Source organism: Mustela putorius, unplaced genomic scaffold, assembly GCF_011764305.1.
Source record: "Mustela putorius furo isolate JIRA1106 unplaced genomic scaffold, ASM1176430v1.1 tig00003962_pilon_pilon_pilon, whole genome shotgun sequence".
In the NCBI taxonomy this organism is placed as follows: domain Eukaryota; kingdom Metazoa; phylum Chordata; class Mammalia; order Carnivora; family Mustelidae; genus Mustela; species Mustela putorius.
In genome coordinates, this window is record NW_025422106.1 from 2,969,424 (window position 1) to 2,985,959 (window position 16,536).

General features: G+C 57.2%; 2 protein-coding genes across 3 annotated transcripts; both read right to left on the bottom strand.

Annotated features, from left to right (window-relative positions):
- Window positions 1–960: 960 nt before the first annotated feature.
- HOXB8 (homeobox B8) lies at window positions 961–4,841 on the bottom strand. 2 transcript variants are annotated; one of them, XM_004764750.2, is made up of 2 exons: window positions 3,023–4,841; window positions 961–2,139 (listed from the first exon to the last, which is right to left on the bottom strand). In XM_004764750.2, the coding sequence occupies exons 1-2, from the start codon at window positions 3,444–3,446 to the stop codon at window positions 1,832–1,834; spliced, it is 732 nt and encodes a 243-aa protein (XP_004764807.1). In that variant the 5' UTR covers window positions 3,447–4,841; the 3' UTR covers window positions 961–1,831. The 2 variants fall into 2 exon arrangements, with proteins under 2 accessions (XP_004764807.1, XP_004764808.1); XM_004764751.3 differs by having other exon boundaries at window positions 961–2,136; window positions 3,023–4,837.
- A 5,171-nt stretch (window positions 4,842–10,012) lies between these two features.
- Window positions 10,013–15,368, bottom strand: HOXB9 (homeobox B9). Its single transcript, XM_004764752.3, has 2 exons — window positions 14,715–15,368; window positions 10,013–12,000 (listed from the first exon to the last, which is right to left on the bottom strand). Exons 1-2 carry the CDS (start codon window positions 15,229–15,231, stop codon window positions 11,765–11,767), a joined length of 753 nt encoding a protein of 250 aa, XP_004764809.1. The 5' UTR covers window positions 15,232–15,368; the 3' UTR covers window positions 10,013–11,764.
- Window positions 15,369–16,536: the final 1,168 nt, after the last annotated feature.

The following is a 16,536-nucleotide window of genomic DNA, read 5'->3' on the forward strand; positions in this document are numbered from 1 at the left end:
AGGGATTGCCCGCAACTGGGTGGGTGGGTGCGGGCAGGTCACGTCTTTATTAATCTGGGCCAGTTCAGCCTGGCTGGGCCTTTGGGGGAACTTGGTCCAGTCCTGCCGAGGTGAGGAGCGGAGGTGAGCCCGGCTTCCTTGCTCGCTCTCGGTGCCCCCCAGACATACAGGCAGGAATGGAGTGAGGCTTCGTGGGTGCTCCTGCCGGCGCGGGATCCAGCCCACGGGCTCTGGATGATGCGGTTTCTGGTGGCTTAAAAAAAGAGGGGGGGTTGAAAGTAAAAAAGGAAGGGGGTGGGGTGAGGTGGGTGGGAAGAGAAAGGAAGGGAGGAAGGCGGCCTGGGTATTCTGCTCTCCTGGTTCCGGGAGGCGGATGCCTCAAGTAGAGCGTGGCTGCTGGAGAAGCAGGGGCAGCGAAGGAAGGAAGGCGGCGAGCCACGACCTCGGAGCTGGACGAAGGTGGCCAAGTCGTAAAGAAGGAGAGGCGGGGGAGAGCATCTCTCCTCTCCTCCTGCTCCCCCCACCCACCCAATCCGGGAAAAATAAATGTATAAGCTTGTTCAGCGGCCCTGCACTCCTCTTGTATCCACTCACCCCCACATTAGGCACAGACAGGAGACGGCCATAGAAACAATGGGGGAGGTGGAGGGGGGATACAGCCGCCAGCCCGGGCGCATCTCTCTGGCGTGGCCTCGGCGCCTAGGTCTCGCGCCCGCAGCCTCGGAACGCGAAGGGAGGGGGTTTCTCTGGGTTCCCCTCCCCCGTCCTCTCTCCTCCAATCAGGCGCAGCCGCCTCCCTCACCCCCTGCGCCCCTGGGCCAAGGGACTCGCACCACCTGCCTCCAGCCCCCGCCCCCTCCTCTGGGCTGCCTGGCCTGGTGGGCGCTGGAGCCCGGTGACCGGCTCCCCCCAGCTCTGCAAGGCGCCGGGGGCAAATGAGGAGCGCGGGCCCGGCCAGTCTCGGGTTCTCGCTTGTAAACTTTATTGTAACTCTTCCGCCCTTTTCAGGCGCAGACAACAGAACAAAGTATAGAGGAACAACAAAATATATAATTAGCCCTCCCACCCCCCAATAAAGCAATTCACGGATACAGGATACATTCTCTTCACAGTAAACCTAAGAACACTTTTAACAATTGCCCACAGCGCGCATGCTAACTAAAGTAACCTCTTTTGAGAAACACTTAAGACGAAATTGCCAAACCAAAGGGGGGGGGGGGTTGGGAGGAAAAGAGAGAAGCAAGAGAGAAAGCCAGCGAGCTAGGGAGGGCAGCGAGGAGAGAAGGGTTGGGAGGGGGAAATGAGGACGGAGAGAGAGAGAGAGAGAAAGAGAGAGAGAGAGAGGAGAGAGAGAGAGAGAAGAGAGAAGGAGAGGGAGACAGAAAGAATTACGGCGTGAATAGGCAGTTTCATGTTGTTGGGAGAACTTAGCAGAAATCGGTACCTCGGTCATTACAAAGAAGCACGTTCAAAGGAAAAAAGACCATTGCACAAGGAGGCTTTTTACACGGGGCGGGGGCGTGGGGGGCTCAGCCAGGCCGCAGCCGCTCACCCTCGCAGGGCGAGTGAGTCCTTGCTTAAAATCCTTTTCTTTCCCCCCCGGCCCCCAAGAGAAGGGAAGGAGATCCACGGTAGCTCACACACAGAAGCTATTACGAGATACTACCACTAGCGGGGACTGGCGCGGCGGGGGACGCTGCGGCGGGAGGCCGGGCTCCCGGCCCCGCTCGCGGGGCCAGAGCTCTCTCGGCGGGGGCGGGCGACGGCCGTGGCGTGGTCGGGGGACCCACGGACGCAGGGCGGCCGCGGCCCTGGCAGTCCCAGCTGGAGCCTACTTCTTATCTCCCTTCTGCGCGTCGCCCTCGTCCGCCGCCTCCGGGGCCCGCTCCAGCTTCTGTTTCTCCAGCTCCTCCTGCTCGCATTTGCTGCTGGGGAACTTGTCTTTGTTGTTCTCTTTTTTCCACTTCATCCTCCGGTTCTGGAACCAGATTTTGACCTGTCTCTCTGTCAGTCCCAGCGCATGCGATACCTCGATCCGCCGCTTGCGAGTCAGATAGGGATTAAATAGGAACTCCTTCTCCAGCTCCAGGGTCTGGTAGCGGCTGTAGGTCTGTCGGCCTCGCCTGCGTCCGGCGGCTGCTGGGAATGGGGGAAAAGGCGAGACAGGGGGAGGGGAGGGGGGGGAGGGGGCAGAGACGGAGAAGGTTGGAAGATTCGTGAACCAGCCTGGGAGACCAGTATAATAAGGGAAGGGGACCTTCTATCCCGTGCAGGGGCGGGGGCGCTGGGAGGCCGCGGTCAACAGTGTGTGTGTGTGGGGGGGGTGATGGGGGTGAGGGGGTGGTGAGAGGGATCAGACATCACTGACTCTAAGGGAGCCAGAAAGGGGGAGCCCCCTCCTCTGGTAACCAGCACCAGAGAGTTAGGGGGGTAGTTCAAATCTAGGAAAAGTGCCATAAACTTTATAAGGAAGGGTGTGAAGGAGGGGGAGGGGGGAAATAAGAATTTAAAAAGCCGGGACTGGGACAAGTGGACCCACCTTGAAAAGCCCCCAGAGCCTCTGCCCCAGAAGAAAAGTTTCTTCAGGGTAATTAAACTATAAAGCAATTGAGAAGTGCAAAAGTTGAGCGCCCCCACTCCCGCCGCCCTCTCTCCACTACCCCCATAAAGCAGTAAAAGGGGGGGGGGAAGGATGAGAAGAAGAAAAGTAAGGCAGGGTGAGGGGTTTATGGATTCAGGAAATGTCGCTTAGCGACCCCCCTTCAAGGAAAATAAAAAAACAAAAAAAAGGGGGGGGGGAGGAAGGAGGGAGGAAGGAAGGAAAGAAGGAAGGCAAAGAGGAAGAAAAGGAGGAAGGAAGGAAGAGAGGAGGAAGGGAGGGAGGAGGAAAGAAGTGGGAGGCAATCGGAACGGAGCAGGCACGTCTTCCAGGAGCTGGAGGAAATGCTCCCGGCCTGCCCGGCCCCCTGCCCGGCCTCCGGCCCTCCGCTCTCCCTTCCCGCCGGCCCCGACGCGAGCTCACCTTGCGGGCGCATCCAGGGGAAGAGCTGCGTGGGCGAGGGGCTCTGCTCTGAACCCTCGGCCTCCTCGCCCAGGCCGCTGGCTGCGGCGAGCTTGCAGTCGGCGTACTGCACCAGGTCTGGATCCTGCGCCCCGAACAGGCTCTGCCGCTGCAGCGGGTCGTAGCCGTAGAAGTTGCCCGGGTCCCCGTGGCACGCCACGGCGCACGGGTTCTGCTGGTAGGGAGCGGTGGACAGCGACGACGGCCCGTGGTAGAACTCCTGGATTTGCGACGGGTGCTGGAAGCTGCCGCCGCTGCTGGGACCGTACACCACGGTGGGTCGGCCGCCCAGGTCCTGGGCGAAGCCGCAGTCATAATAATTGGGGCGCAGGGACTCCCCGGTTTTGTATTTGGAGAACAGTGAGTTGACGAAATAAGAGCTCATTTTATTGAATTTTGAGGCGGCGGCGGCGGCGGCGGCTGTAGTTGGGGGCTGTTGGGGAGGGGGTGGGGAGGGGGAAAGGGAGGGAGAGAGAGAGAAAAAAACGCGGATTCGCCGGCTCCTAGTCACCCTCGCCAGGAAAGGAGAGGGAAAGGGAGGAGGGAAAAAAAAAGAAAAGAAAGAAAAGGCGAAGAAGATCTCAAAGCCGCCACACTTTTTGTGATTTCCAGGAATAGAAAAGGACAGCGAAGCCTCCAAAAGTCTAAGCTTGCATGGCAGCCGCGGCTCGCTCGCCCTCCCCCCACCCCCCACCCCCCAAACAAAAATATACCGCCACTTAAAGAGGTCCTCGCTTTACATTTCGAAGAAGGGATGCCAGTTCATAAACAGTTTTCGGTGATTTACTTCCCTGCAAATGAGTTGTTTCATATTTTGCACTGTCTTTTCATGATCATTTGCATCCATTAGAAACCCCGCATCCTATTGGCTTCTCCGTACTCCTCCCGGACAGAACGCAGAGCGAGGGTGCGAGCGAGAGAGAGAGCTAGAGCGAGAGAGCGCCAGGGAGTGAGGAGAGAGCGGGAAAAAAAAAAAAAAAAGGAGGGGAAGAAAAAAAAAAAACACCCAGGGAGAGCGAGGAGGAGAGGGGGAGAGAGGGGGAGAGGGAGTGGGGGTGAGAGAGAATGAATACGGATTAAATCTGTTTAACTACCTACATTAATGAGATATCTCTCGCCTCACAACAAATCAAATACCTTCGCAGACCACCCCCAAAGACTGATGTGGGGGCGTCACGGAAAAAATCACGCACACACACATATACACAACGCGCCAGGCGTAGGCACGCTGTTAATTTCGCGATTTTAACGAGGCAGTTGGAGTCTTTTTAAATGTCAGGGTCGCTTCGGAAAAATGTAAAAGAACACGGTTTAATTGCGCCGAGTTTTAAAAGGTCCTATAAATGTAATTGGTATTTTAATACAAGTTATCAAATCATACAGCTTCCTCTCCTAAACATATTTTCAAACAAACGAGGTAGTCATATTTAAGGCTTTAATGATCAATTTCCTTATTATTGATAAAGGTTTAACTATCGTGTGGAGGGAATTGGCTGGGTAACCGGCCCCCCAAAAACGGCCGTAAACTCTTTAACAAACTATAAAACGCAATAAAGCCGGAGTCTGTTGTTGTTTATGCGGCAGCGCATAAAAGCTGTTAGCATTTTACGAGTTCTTTCCTCTACAGCTATAAAATTGCAGCTTCGACCGCCCCGCCGCCCGACTGCGGCGCGGTGGGGGTGACCAAGCCGAAATGAGAACGATGATGGGTTTTTTTCGGCGCAAACGGTGACTTTTCTGAGATTTTCACCTCCTTCAGCTGTGGCCAGCACCTGCCCCTACCCCCTACTCGGGAGCCCCCAAACCACCTCCTCTCTGCCTCACCCAGACCACTCACCCACTTTCCCTCATTAAACAAACAAGCAAGGATTTTCTTTGGAGAATGGTCCTGGCAGGCCATGAGGACGCAGAAGGAGGGGAGGAAAGAAACTTTCCGGTTAATGGGCAGTGGTAGAAGCAGGGAGCAAAGTTCGCCCAGCAAGCACCCAATCAGCAGTTTTGAACGACCTCCTTGGCCTGGAGAGAGGTGCTGGGATGGGGAGGAGGGTCTCCAGTCTGCGCTTTGGGGGAACCAACTTTGTGTGAGGGGAGTGAGGCCTTGTGCCACCGGCAGGATGACGCCCAGCTGGACAGTCCCACTCCTGCACCCAGGCCTTGAGACTTGCTAGCCAAGCTCAGCTGGTTCTCCACCTTCCAGGCCAGCCCCCCACACCTTCTGCGGCACCCTAGGGTGACAGCACATCAAAGGGAGGGAAGGGCCATGGAGGCCGCTGTTGGACACTGAGGCCCAGGTGCTTGGTCTTGAGGCTTGCCGTCCTATCCTCTCCTTGGCTCTAGGTAGAGGCTGCAGAGTGTATGCATGGGGGGGGGCACCTTTTAGCTTTCTGAGTCCGTTGAGCCACCATCACTACCTAAACTGACCTTGGGATAGAGGGGATTTGGATGGAGCAAGCCAACAGAGTCCCCCCCCTTTTCTCTCCTCTCTCCTTGGGGAGCCTATAGGCAAACGCAACTCTCTCTCCAGACCTGAGGTCCTGGGGCCTGCTGAGGCACAGCCTACAGGGCTGAGCTGTGTGGGTACCACACTCTCCTGCCTTTGCCTTCCCCAGCCTTCCTGGACTACTGAGGGTGGTGGCCAGGTTTTCCAAGGCCAGTCCTAGGGTCCCAACCAATGGCCTCCTGAATCAGTTCACTGGCCAAGGAAAGGAAAGAAAGAAGGGAGGGAGAGAGAGGGAGAAAGAAGGAACATTTCTAGTGAAAAAGGTAGAGCCTTCACAAATACTTCCAAGCCATTGTTTATTCGCCAGAGGGTAGTTTGCTTTTGGAAGGGTGCTTTGGTGGGAGGGGGAATCCCATTTACCCCAACCTTTGTAAAAATGAAACCATCAGCTTTTTCCAAGAGGAAATTCCCAGTAGAGCCACGGGATCCTTCAAAAGTGAATCGGGAGAATGGGAGAGAGGCTGAAAGGGAGGAAGGGAATGGAGAAGAGGAGGGAAGAGAACCAGGGTCTTGGATTTTCAGTGCGAGGCTGAGGGGGCGGTGGAGGCAGCGGAAGGCACAGTTAAGTTGTTGCCGAAGAGAACATTTTTATCAAGTGCGGGGGATTTTATGGTCATGATTTGAGGACTCACCGGTGAGGTAGAAATTCAATGGCTTGTTCTAAATCATCCCTACACCGTGCCAGAAATTCCTGATGGAAGGAAAATGTTTCTATTATAAGAAAAAACAAGAAAGAGCGAGGAGATAATTTATAAACACCCAACGGAGCGCAGATTTATTAGAGAAACTCAACTTGAGAAACTCCGCTTGCCTCTTTGCACCAGGTCCTGGGGGAAGAGAAGAGAGACCGCGGCGGGGCTAATTTTAAGGAGGGGGGCGGTGTGTGTGTTTCGCAGGCAGGTTTGTCCTGATGGGGGGCACGGATCAGGCTGGGCCGGGAAGAAATGGAAGATTTGGAATTAAAAGAGTTGTGGGCATACAGCGCGCGGGTCTCAGAAGGAAAATTGCCCGAGCCCAGGCCTCCAGGTGCTAAATTGCGAAAGGACCCTTGTCCCCTAGGTTTGCCGGGGCCGCCGCGCACCGAGCCCGAGCTCTCACCTGGGAACCACGGAACGCCGGGGAACCGAGCCCCTGCTTCCTGCCGCCGTGCCTACCCTCACATCCATCCGGAAAACGCACAGTTTTTTGGCCGCCCAACTTGGGGCGCGCAGAACAACCGAGAAAACGCACGAGGCCTCCCCACGCCTGCCGTTCTGGGGAGCCCCTGCCCCGCGCCTAGGTCACCCGGCGCGCGCCCAGCCCCGGCCGCGTACAAAGGCTGTGAAGCCTCAGTCCGTGCTGATCCGCCCCGCCGGCTTTGGGCACTTCCGAATCCGCACCAAAGCCGGGGATCCATGCCAGCCCCCCATGTTGTACCCCTACACCCTGGGCTGGCTCACCCGGTTCCCTCGGCTGCTGATCCCGTTTCGGGGCAGCTTGCTCTCCATCCGACCTTCTTCTGCCCGCTCGCCCCTTTCACCTGACCTGCTCACCCGTATCCGCAGACAGTCCTCCAGCCCCCTACCGGAAAATCTCATTTTTCCGAACCAATTCTCCTCTTTTATTTTGCCCATTTCCCTATTCCTATTATTATTATTCCTCCCCGTTCTCATGCATTTGTTGCCCTACCGACCACAGAAACTGGGTGAGAAGCACAGAGACCTCCTCCTGGGGGAAATTCAGAAAATTGACCATTTGAAGGGGTGGGGGGAAACAATAGGCTATATCTGAAATCTATAAAATGGGGGAAACGGCTATAATGAACCCTATATTTTTATTAAGCGCAAATTATTCATGACTTTTGGTAGCGCTCAGTTCACAGATTCAGGGCCGGCCAAGGTGCGATGTGCAGCCGCGAGTCCGCAGCCGCCGCACCGGGGATTTTCGCGTGGAGCAAGGGTGCCATCTAGCGGTCCTCCTGAGAACAGGCGCCGCCGCCGCCGCCGCCGCCACAGGCTCGGCGGGTTTTTCCGAAGAGCCAGCCACCGAGGCGACAAGCGGGAGAAACTTTCATTATTAGCAGAAAAGGGGAGGGAAACGAGAGCAGGCGAGAGAAAAGCCATCGGAAATCAGGAAATGGCTCATGAAATTGTGCAGATAAGCTAAAAAAAAAAAAAAGGCGAAGGGGTAGGAAAGCGAAAAAAGAAACCATAAGATTTTTTCTTCTGGTACTGACCCCCGACGCCCCCCGTCCTGCACCCCCACCCCAACCCCCTAATTTCTGGCGGACCCCGCCAGGCAGTGCACCGTTTATGGCCCGTAAAAGGGGGGCAGCCGAGCACTTTTCAAACCCAACACGATTGTTTCAAATTCTGAGAAGAAACAATTGGGCTTTTTGTGGGGGGCAGAGGAGGCCTGGGAGGGTGGGAGGGGGCTGTAAAAGGATCAAGAGGCTGCCCGCGCCCAGACGTCTGGCCTCGCAGGACCCGTGTGTGTGTGTGTGTGAGTGTGAGTGTGTGTGCGTGTGCGCAGGGGGCTTCTCGTTTATGATTCTGGAGTGGGTGCGAGGAACAAAGACAAAAGTCCCAACTGCGTTCTCTGAAGCTTGTGTGACAACAAAGTGTTCTTCCCTCCCCGTCCCTCTTCCCCTCTTTGCCCCCTGGTTCCCCCACCCCCACCCCCGTCCTCAGAAACCCCAAGCCCCGCAGACCCCGGGGCGGGTGAGTGTGGGGACCCCCCACCCCATCCCCACCCAGGAGCCCGGCCCACCCATTCTCCCGCCAGCCCCAGAGCCCAGGCCCAGCTGCGGCTCGCTCAGCTCCGGAAAGTTTCCCCTCGCTGTTTGCTTTGCTGCTGTTTAGTTTCTTAACCTTCAGAAATTTATACGCTATAAAGTTTTATAGCGGTCATATTCTTTTATGGCTGCGCGCACGGCACTGAATTCCTCTCCCGGCTTCTCCGTCTCGCACTCTCGCGGTCTCCCTCTCTGAATCTCTCGCTCTCTTTTATGACAGCAGATTTCCCCATCTCCGGCTTCCCAGCCTCCGCATCTTCGCCTTTGTTTGTCTTTAAAGAAGCCACCCCCCGGCTCGGGACCCAGACGCCGCCGCCGGAGGCTTCCCCGGGAGGCCTCGCCCCCTGCCCCGCCGCTCTCCGTCCGGTTCCAGCCGCGCCTTGGCCGCTCCTCTCGGCGGAAGCTTGCCTGCTCGGCTCACCCTCCGCGCCGGCGGGCTCCCGGGAGCCCAGGATGGGGAGGGAGCCTAGTCTACACAAGCTCTAAAGCCAGATTCATTTTATGACCCGAATGGAACCCTTTCTGGAGGAGGCGGTTCCGGGGACCGTACCCAGGGCCGTACCCAGGAGCGTCGCCCCTGCTCCCGCCTTTGGCTATCTGTCCGATTCTAGCTTTCCTTCGCTGGAGAGGGGTCGGCCTGGCCTTTTCACTTCCAGGCGCCTCTCACTCTGGACACGCTTTGTCCCCACCTCTCCTCCGACCCCTTGGGGGGCTCGGCGGGGCTGCCGCGCCGCTGGGGTGGGCCTGGCGGGAGGCTCCCGGCAGCCGAGCCGGGCAGAAGCCCAATCCCAGCGCCCGGCCAGCCGGGACCCGCCAGGCCGCGGGCAGCAGCGGTCTTCCTAAGAGGCGCTGGTGGGGACACCTCGGTCTGATAGGGACAGAAAAGTGCCTCTGGAAATCGAATTTAATTTGGGGGTCCGACTGGGGAGCGATTTTTTTCCCCCTGGTGAGACACTTCTGTTCCACTCCCAATCTCCTCTCCCTGCCTGTCTATGGGAACTGCCTGCCCAGGCCTCTCCCTTTACCAAAAGACCCGCCTCACACCAAGACGACTACCCTGTGGCTCAGATCCGATCCTCAGATTCCGGGTGGGGGTCAGAACCCTCAGAGGTTCTGTCCTTTTGAGTGGAAGGAAGGACAGCATGGCCTTCCTAAGGCCTCTCTCTACACCCTGCAGCACGGCTGCAGGGAATGACTGAAGGAAGGTAGTGCCTTTCCCCTTGCATGCTATTTTTAAGTGGCCAAACCAAGGTGATGTTCTTGGCCAGCTGAGAGAGGAGCCGCTTCCAGGAGTAACAAGGCAGGCCTTGCCTTTCCCCTGGCTCTGGAGTTGGTAGGGAGGTCTGCAGTGCCACTTTGGAGGATTATCTCGTGCCCCCCCCCCACTCCCGCAGACCCAGACCCCTCTCCAAATCACTCATCTTCCCTCTCATCCCCTTCCTGTCTCCCAGCTCTCCTGTTGGAAGGCTCTTGCTCACTTTGAGCAGAGGTCTTGGGACCCTGGGTACCGACCAGTTCTCAGCTCCGCCAGGAAAGTTGCTCAGCAAGGCCTAAGGAGACACCTCTTGGGCACCGACTCTCTGTTTTTTCCAAGCTGCCCTCTTGGAACTAGGACCTCTACCTCTGGCCAGGTGAGGAGAGCCAACACAGAATGAGACACAAGGAGAGATTTATTTTCTAGAGTGATATATTTTTTTGTTCTTTTTCTTGTTTTTTTTTTCTTCCAAAACAAACAATCAGAGCTCTAGGCCCCTTGCCCTCCCCTTTCCCACCCTCAACCCTCCCATATAAGCGACAACTGAAAACAGACGAGACGATCACCCCCAAAGAAATCACAAAACACAGCACAATTTCACAACAGCCACCGACAAAGCAAAGAAGTTCTACTGGAAATGTCCCCTTGCAGGGTCGGGAGAAGCAGGAGCAAGAAGAGTTCATGGAATTGAAGGAGACTAGACAGATGAGGAAGCAGAGGGAAGGAGGGAAGCAGAGAGTAAGCTTCAGCCCCTGATGCTTAGGTGCAATTTTGCCTCTTTCCTTTGCACGCGGGACTGTTCCAGAAGCGCTCGCAGCAGCCGAGCAGACCGCCATCCAGGCCCCAGTCGCAGAAAGCACAGCCCAGCGCCTGGGGCAGGTCTCCCTTCTGTGCTGGGGCGGGCAGCCGCCAAGCCTGGGGCTCCTCTGCTTGGGTTGAAACGTGGGAAGGATGGGGAGGAACGCGCCAGGCTCCCCGGCGCTGGAGCCTTTGCTCCTCCCTGTTCTCCACAAGTTATCCCGGAAGGGAGCTCGGAATCGATTCACAATAAATTCTCGGTAGGACTCTCCTGACCTGGCTTTCCTGCCTCTAGTGGGTTGAGCTCGCAGGGGATAGAAGGTGGATGGGTGGGTGGGGGGGGTTCTACAAGGGGCGGCTTGACTCGCTGGTGCAAGGTGGATTTAGCCGAACAGAGTTGATTTCAGAGCTGGGGAGGATGTGGAAGGATGCAGGGCTGGTTGAGAGCAAGAGAAGTTACAGTCTCTGTCAAGCAGGGCACAGAAGAACAGACGACATTGTCAAGGCTTACGACCCACGATTTGACCTCCTTTTGTTGGAAGGAGAGGAAAACAACATGCAGAATTAAACGTTTCCTGCAGCAGAATGTGTGTGTATGCGTGTGCATGTGTGTGTGTAACACCTTCCTAAGTCCTAGGATACCTTCCTAAGACTACAGCTCCTTTCCTTGCCCCTTCTAGCCCACCAGCTTGGGGGCTGAGTTTACCCCCATCTGGCCTTGGGTCCAGAGTGGGTATAGCTGGGGACTCCATAGAGATGATTTTGTGAGCCTCATTCAGGAATGTCTCTAGACATCTTCTTGATGTATACTTGTGTCAAGGGTAAAATCTGGGCTTGCTGGTGGTCTCAGGGCTGTTCTGCCAGATTTAGGGTGCGATGGTCTGCCTTTGGGGTGTCACTTCATTTGAGTGTTGGCTGTGAGCTTTGCCTATTACTACTCTGGGCTCCAGGATTTATGTATGTGGGCTTCTGTTGGGCTGTATGCAGTTGGAGTGTCCCTGGGTGACTTTGGGGTGGGAGTGGGTAAGGGGTGGAGATAGGTAGGCTGGAAGTGAGGGGCTGGGGCTTCCCAGAAAAATTAAGGGGATTGCTAGGGTCTCGACTAGGGTCTCTCTTTCCTTGTGGCCCATCACCTTGTTAGAAGCCAACTACATGTCTACCTTCTAAATCAACAAAACTTCCTTCTGAGGCTCAGGGAGAAGAGAAGGACAGGTAAGGGCAAAGGGAGATGCTCTAGATGCAGAAAAGGACTTGGAGGAGAAAGACTCCCTTCCCCATTCACTTGAATACATCCCAGACAGCACTGGCCAGGCAGCCATCACTTATAAATATGCGTGAGATGGGGAAGGCGGGGAGGGCTGGGGTGGGGGGGAATCTTCACTCTTTGCCCTGTTCCTTATTCATTTTCTTCATTTTCATCCGCCGGTTCTGAAACCAGATTTTGACTTGTCTCTCACTCAGATTGAGGAGTCTGGCCACTTCGTGCCTACGGTCCCTGGTGAGGTACATATTGAACAGAAACTCCTTCTCTAGCTCCAACGTCTGGTATTTCGTGTAGGGACAGCGCTTTTTCCGGGAAGAGCGAGCGTGCAGCCAGTTGGCGGAGGGGTTGGCTGAAAGAGAAGCAGCGATAGAATCAAAGAAAGGAAGGGGGGATGAAAGGCCCCATGTTCTCCTTCCAAGAGGACGTCCCCCTGGCTTCCACTCCCCATCTTGCATTGCAGAGAGGGGACCTGGGCCTTCGAGTACCCAGAAAGGGCCCCAGGGATGGGCCAGGAGCTGCTAGTGACACTTTCAGGTGAGAGTTACTGGGGCAGAGTGGAGCCAAACATGTACCAGGCTTCTCGGCATTTCCAAACCTGCGCCTGCCTCAGGCCTCCTCTCAATCTCTTTCTCCACTTGGGTCCCCACTGGTCAGGACTCAGGTCAAAGCAACCACCCCCCCCCCCCCGTGGCTAAAGCTCACCCCACCTCCACCCCCCACCCCCCCACCCCCGCCCCAGCAATCGCCAGACTAACCAGAGGCGGTTGACCTGAAGGGTCCTGGCCTTGGATCTGGGGAGATTAGCATAGGGCTGAGCTGAGGGAGCACCACGGCTTCTGTTCAGCCACAGGCGAGACACCTCCTGGCTCTCCAGTCCAGTCTGAGGACACCCTGCCTTAATCACAAGCTTGGATCTCTTGGCCACATGGCAGCAGGCATGTGTGTCTGTAGATATCTTATCCTCCTCCCCCCCAACACACCCGCAAACATGGGTCTGCACTTAGAGACGCAAACACCCAGCACACTCCAATTCACATGCAACCCAATTGCAACCATTTATCAACTCCAGCCTGTGGACAAGGGAGCGCCAGGGGCTCACAGATAACTTATGGTTGCAATAGTCTCTCCTTTTCCGCTCCTGCTCAGCTCGCAGTTTGGTTAAAGCAAGTTCAGGGAATTTGGGAAGCAAGATTGCTCCACTCCCAAGGTGGGGAACCGTGGATGATGGGGGGTAACAACCCTTCACAGCACACCTAACTCCAACCAGCTCCATGTGGTGAGGAGGAGCAGAGAAAGGGGTAATTGAGTGGAAGGGGTAGAGAGGAGAGAAAACTAAAATATATACAGGCTTGTCTCCTTCTTACCGGCTCTCTCCCTACCCTCCCGAACTCAGAAAAGTTGCCAAATAAAGCAGAGCCAATTAAAAATAACAGCCACCCTTTGCTAGATTCTTCTCCCCAAATGAAAAGCACTGAATATATTTTTAAAAAATAATCCGGTTCCTCCTACACTAAGTACCGTGTCTTACCAATTTGCAGTGCTATTTCCTTAATGTGATTGCCTGGGATGGGGACCCGCAGCCGCATTAAATATGAAAGAGGAAAAAAACTGTTAATAATTGATCCTAGCCAAACCGCTGCCTTTCAGTAATGGGCTTTCCAGGCAGAGTTTGGGGGTTTGGGGTGGGGGGTCTGTTTGGGTGTGAGCCGGGAGGTTTTGGAAGAGCCCGTGTTGCCCAAACGTTATCCCGGTTCTGAACTAGGGCAGGCAGGAGAAGTAGCACCCTGCAGGGGTCTCAGGGTAGTGGGGTCAGCTCTCTATCCTCCAGCAGATGAGGACTTCCCAAGGGCCTGTGGGCCACTATGTTGATGGGAAATCTGGCAGGCAAGGAGAGACGAAAAAAAATCTGACCCTCGCTCCCCCAAAAGAGTAAGGGGTGAGGCTTGTTCTGGCCAGCCTGGGGGTCATGTTTGGAGCTGAGAGCCCCCAACCAATTTGCCTTTCTCAACCTCACAAACGAAAAATACGAGACTCCCCCACCCCACCCCACATCCCGCCAGCAGCACCTCCTGGAAATTAGCCAGACTTGGGTTCCTGGCGGGGTGCTTCAGAAAGAGTGGGATATGGGGAGTAACTACCATCGGAGGGTAAAGTTCTCCGCCTTTCCGCAAGCCTCTTCCCGCCCCCCCCCCACCCTTCCTCTTCCCAGGGTCCCTTCGGGATCTCTCCTTCTTCACTCTGGCTGTCTGCCCCGAAGTTCAGAAGCGATTCCCGGACTCCCCGAGAGGCGGACAGCTCTGGCTGGGACTAGGGAGCCCCGCGGAGCGCAGCGGGGACTGCAGAAAAGGAAGCTGCAACCCGGGCGAGGATGCCAAGGAGGGGAGGGGGCGGCCGGAGGGAAGGCTCCCGGGGAGGGGCCGGCGCATCCGGGGAGGGGGCTCAGCCACCGGGTCCTGGGCTTCCCCGCCCCTCCCGGCGCCGGCTGCGGACCCTGAGCGGCTCTTGCGCGAGATCTGCTAGGAACAATCCTCCGCCAAGCTGTTGCATCGCAAATAAAATCCTAATGAGCCCCCTCCCACTTCCCCTTGGCCGGCTTTTACGGTCTGCGCGTGGCGCGGGGAGCTCTGCCAGCCGGGCGGCCCCGGGCAGCCCCGTGCGCTCCCGCCCTCGCCCGCGCGGGCTCTCGGCCTCGCTGGCGGCCGCCCGGTCCCCAGCCCCGCCAGCCCCTCTCCCGGCCGGCGGTCGTCAGCCTCTTCCCAGGCTCCGAGCCCGAGCCCCGGGGGAGTGGGGGAAGGGAGGCCGAGAGGGCAGCGAGGTGGTGCCCGCGTCCCGGTTCCCTCCAGGACGAGGAGCCTTGGGGGCGGCGCTCCTCCAGCGGCCTCAGTCTCCCCTTCGGGGGGCACCCCGCTCGCTGGCCTCCTGCCTCCCTCTCCCCTCCTCCCCCGCTCGCTCTCCGGCCACCGCCGCGGTCTCCCTTCACATTGTCCGCAGTTTATTGCCTCTCCCCTCCCCTCCCCCTCGCCTGGCCTTCGGCCTGGTATTTCCTCACTTTTTATAACTTACTTTGATCCGGCCTCTCTTTGTCCTCGCTTCCTTCGCAAATTTTATTGTCCCCGTAGCCGGGTCTTTGATTAGACAGGACGGCCTCCCTGCCCGCCGAAGTTTCCAAACTGTACTCGGGCGTGCCCTGTTTGAGCAGCTCCCCAGGCGCGCCCAGCAGCGGCTCCGCCTTCACCGCCGCCTGGCCCTGCCCCGGAGCAGCTTCGCCGCGCGGCGCGGGCTCCAGCCAGGTGCGGAGGTACCTGCTCTCGGCCGGCGGGACGCCCTGGGGCTGCAGGTAGGGGTGGTAGACGGACGGCAGGCTTCCGGACGCGTGCGGGCTCAGCGGCGCCCAGGAGGCGCCGAACACCGGCGCTTTGGGCTGGAAGCTGCAGGAGGGGAACTCCAGGTGCTCCGCGTGGCCCGGCTGCCGGGGGCTCGCGTACTGGCCGGAAGGAAACTTGGCCGGAGGCGCGTCCTCACTCTCGTGACTTATGATCGAGTCGACATAATAGCTGCTAAGCGTCCCAGAAATGGACATTCTCAGACATTATCCGGGCGCTCGCAGGGGGAAGGGAAGCGCTCGCGCGGCGGCGCCCAAGCAGGGAGAGGTGGCACCCAGACCGGTGTGAGGGCTTTCGGACGCGACCCCCCCAGCCCCCCACCCTCCCACCCCCACCCCCTGCTCAACTTCTCAGCCAACAAAGTACAGTGGAGCAGCCCGGCTCAGCGCTCCTTGCAAAATGATTGGTCAAAGTTTTTCCGACTGCCTGATAAAGCGTCAGCTCCGACATAAATCAATCGGGCGAGGGGGCTGCGCTCTCGCTGTCATCCGTCCGCACCGCATTCCATATCGAGGATGGATTGTTTTATGCTGATGCAATGTGCTATCACGTCAGGGCTCCGGCGGCCACGTAACCTCAGCCAGAGCTGCCGGCCGCCCGCCCGCTCGCCACCCCCCCTCCCTTTTGCAGGAAGGGGGGTTGTTCTCGACATGGGGCGGCGGGGGCGGAGGAGAGGCGGAGGGAAAGCAGCGGGCTGCCTCGGGAGGGATGCAGGCTGTGGAGCCCTCTCCCCAGGCGGGTCCGGGAGGAAGAGAGGGAGAGCCGGGCAGAGGGAGGGAGAGAGCCAGCCTGGGGCGCAGACCCAGAGGCCCACAGCATAATTAAAGAGGAGGTGGTCCTGTTCCCACCCCCCAAATGCGCAGCCATTCCACCCCGCAGGCCTCGTTTCCTCTCCTCTGTCCCCTTGACACAAGATGTTTATTAAACAGCAGTGCAGCGGCAATCCACTGGAGATGAAGTAAAGCGGATGGGAGAGAAGTTGGGGGGTTTATAGGGCGTTATCTGCTTTGGAGGGTTCTCTGTGACTATGTTGGGAGGTTTACAGGCCTGGGAGCTTCTCCCGACCCCCCTCCGTAGCTGAGAGAGGAGATAGGGGAATAAAAGGGGATGAGTGTCCAATGATCTGGTCCTAAAATCTTAAAATCAGAACCTACATGAGGTAAAGGTATTCTGGAAGGCTCTGGAAAGTTGAGCCTCTCAAAGAGTTTAATACAACTAGCCAAAGCTCCTTTAAATTTTTAGGGCCTCTCTCTGGCCCTGCTCTGAGCAAGCGAAGTATGGAAGTATGGGGTCCCTGGGGTGGAGACATAGCCATGATGCCTTTCCTTCCCTGATAACCACCCAGGCCCTCAAAATTGCCCATTGGGGAAGCTGAATGTGAGAAAAGGTTAAGGGAACTTCCCTAAGGTGTCAGCATAGCAGAGGAATGGGAAGGGGTATGATGGTTGTCTCCCCTTACACCCAGGGAAGAAGGGGACCATCGCCTCTTTGGATGGCTCCTT

What these genes read in the sequence shown, in the direction of transcription:
- HOXB9 (XM_004764752.3), bottom strand. Translation starts at nt 15,231, where the DNA reads ATGTCCATTTCTGGGACGCTTAGCAGCTATTATGTCGACTCGATCATA. An exon ending in CAAAGAGAGGCCGGATCAAA is followed by an intron (nt 12,001 to 14,714) that starts GTAAGTTATAAA and finishes CTTCTCTTTCAG; the next exon opens with CCAACCCCTCCGCCAACTGG.
- HOXB8 (XM_004764750.2), bottom strand. Translation starts at nt 3,446, where the DNA reads ATGAGCTCTTATTTCGTCAACTCACTGTTCTCCAAATACAAAACCGGG. An exon ending in CCCCTGGATGCGCCCGCAAG is followed by an intron (nt 2,140 to 3,022) that starts GTGAGCTCGCGT and finishes CCCCATTCCCAG; the next exon opens with CAGCCGCCGGACGCAGGCGA.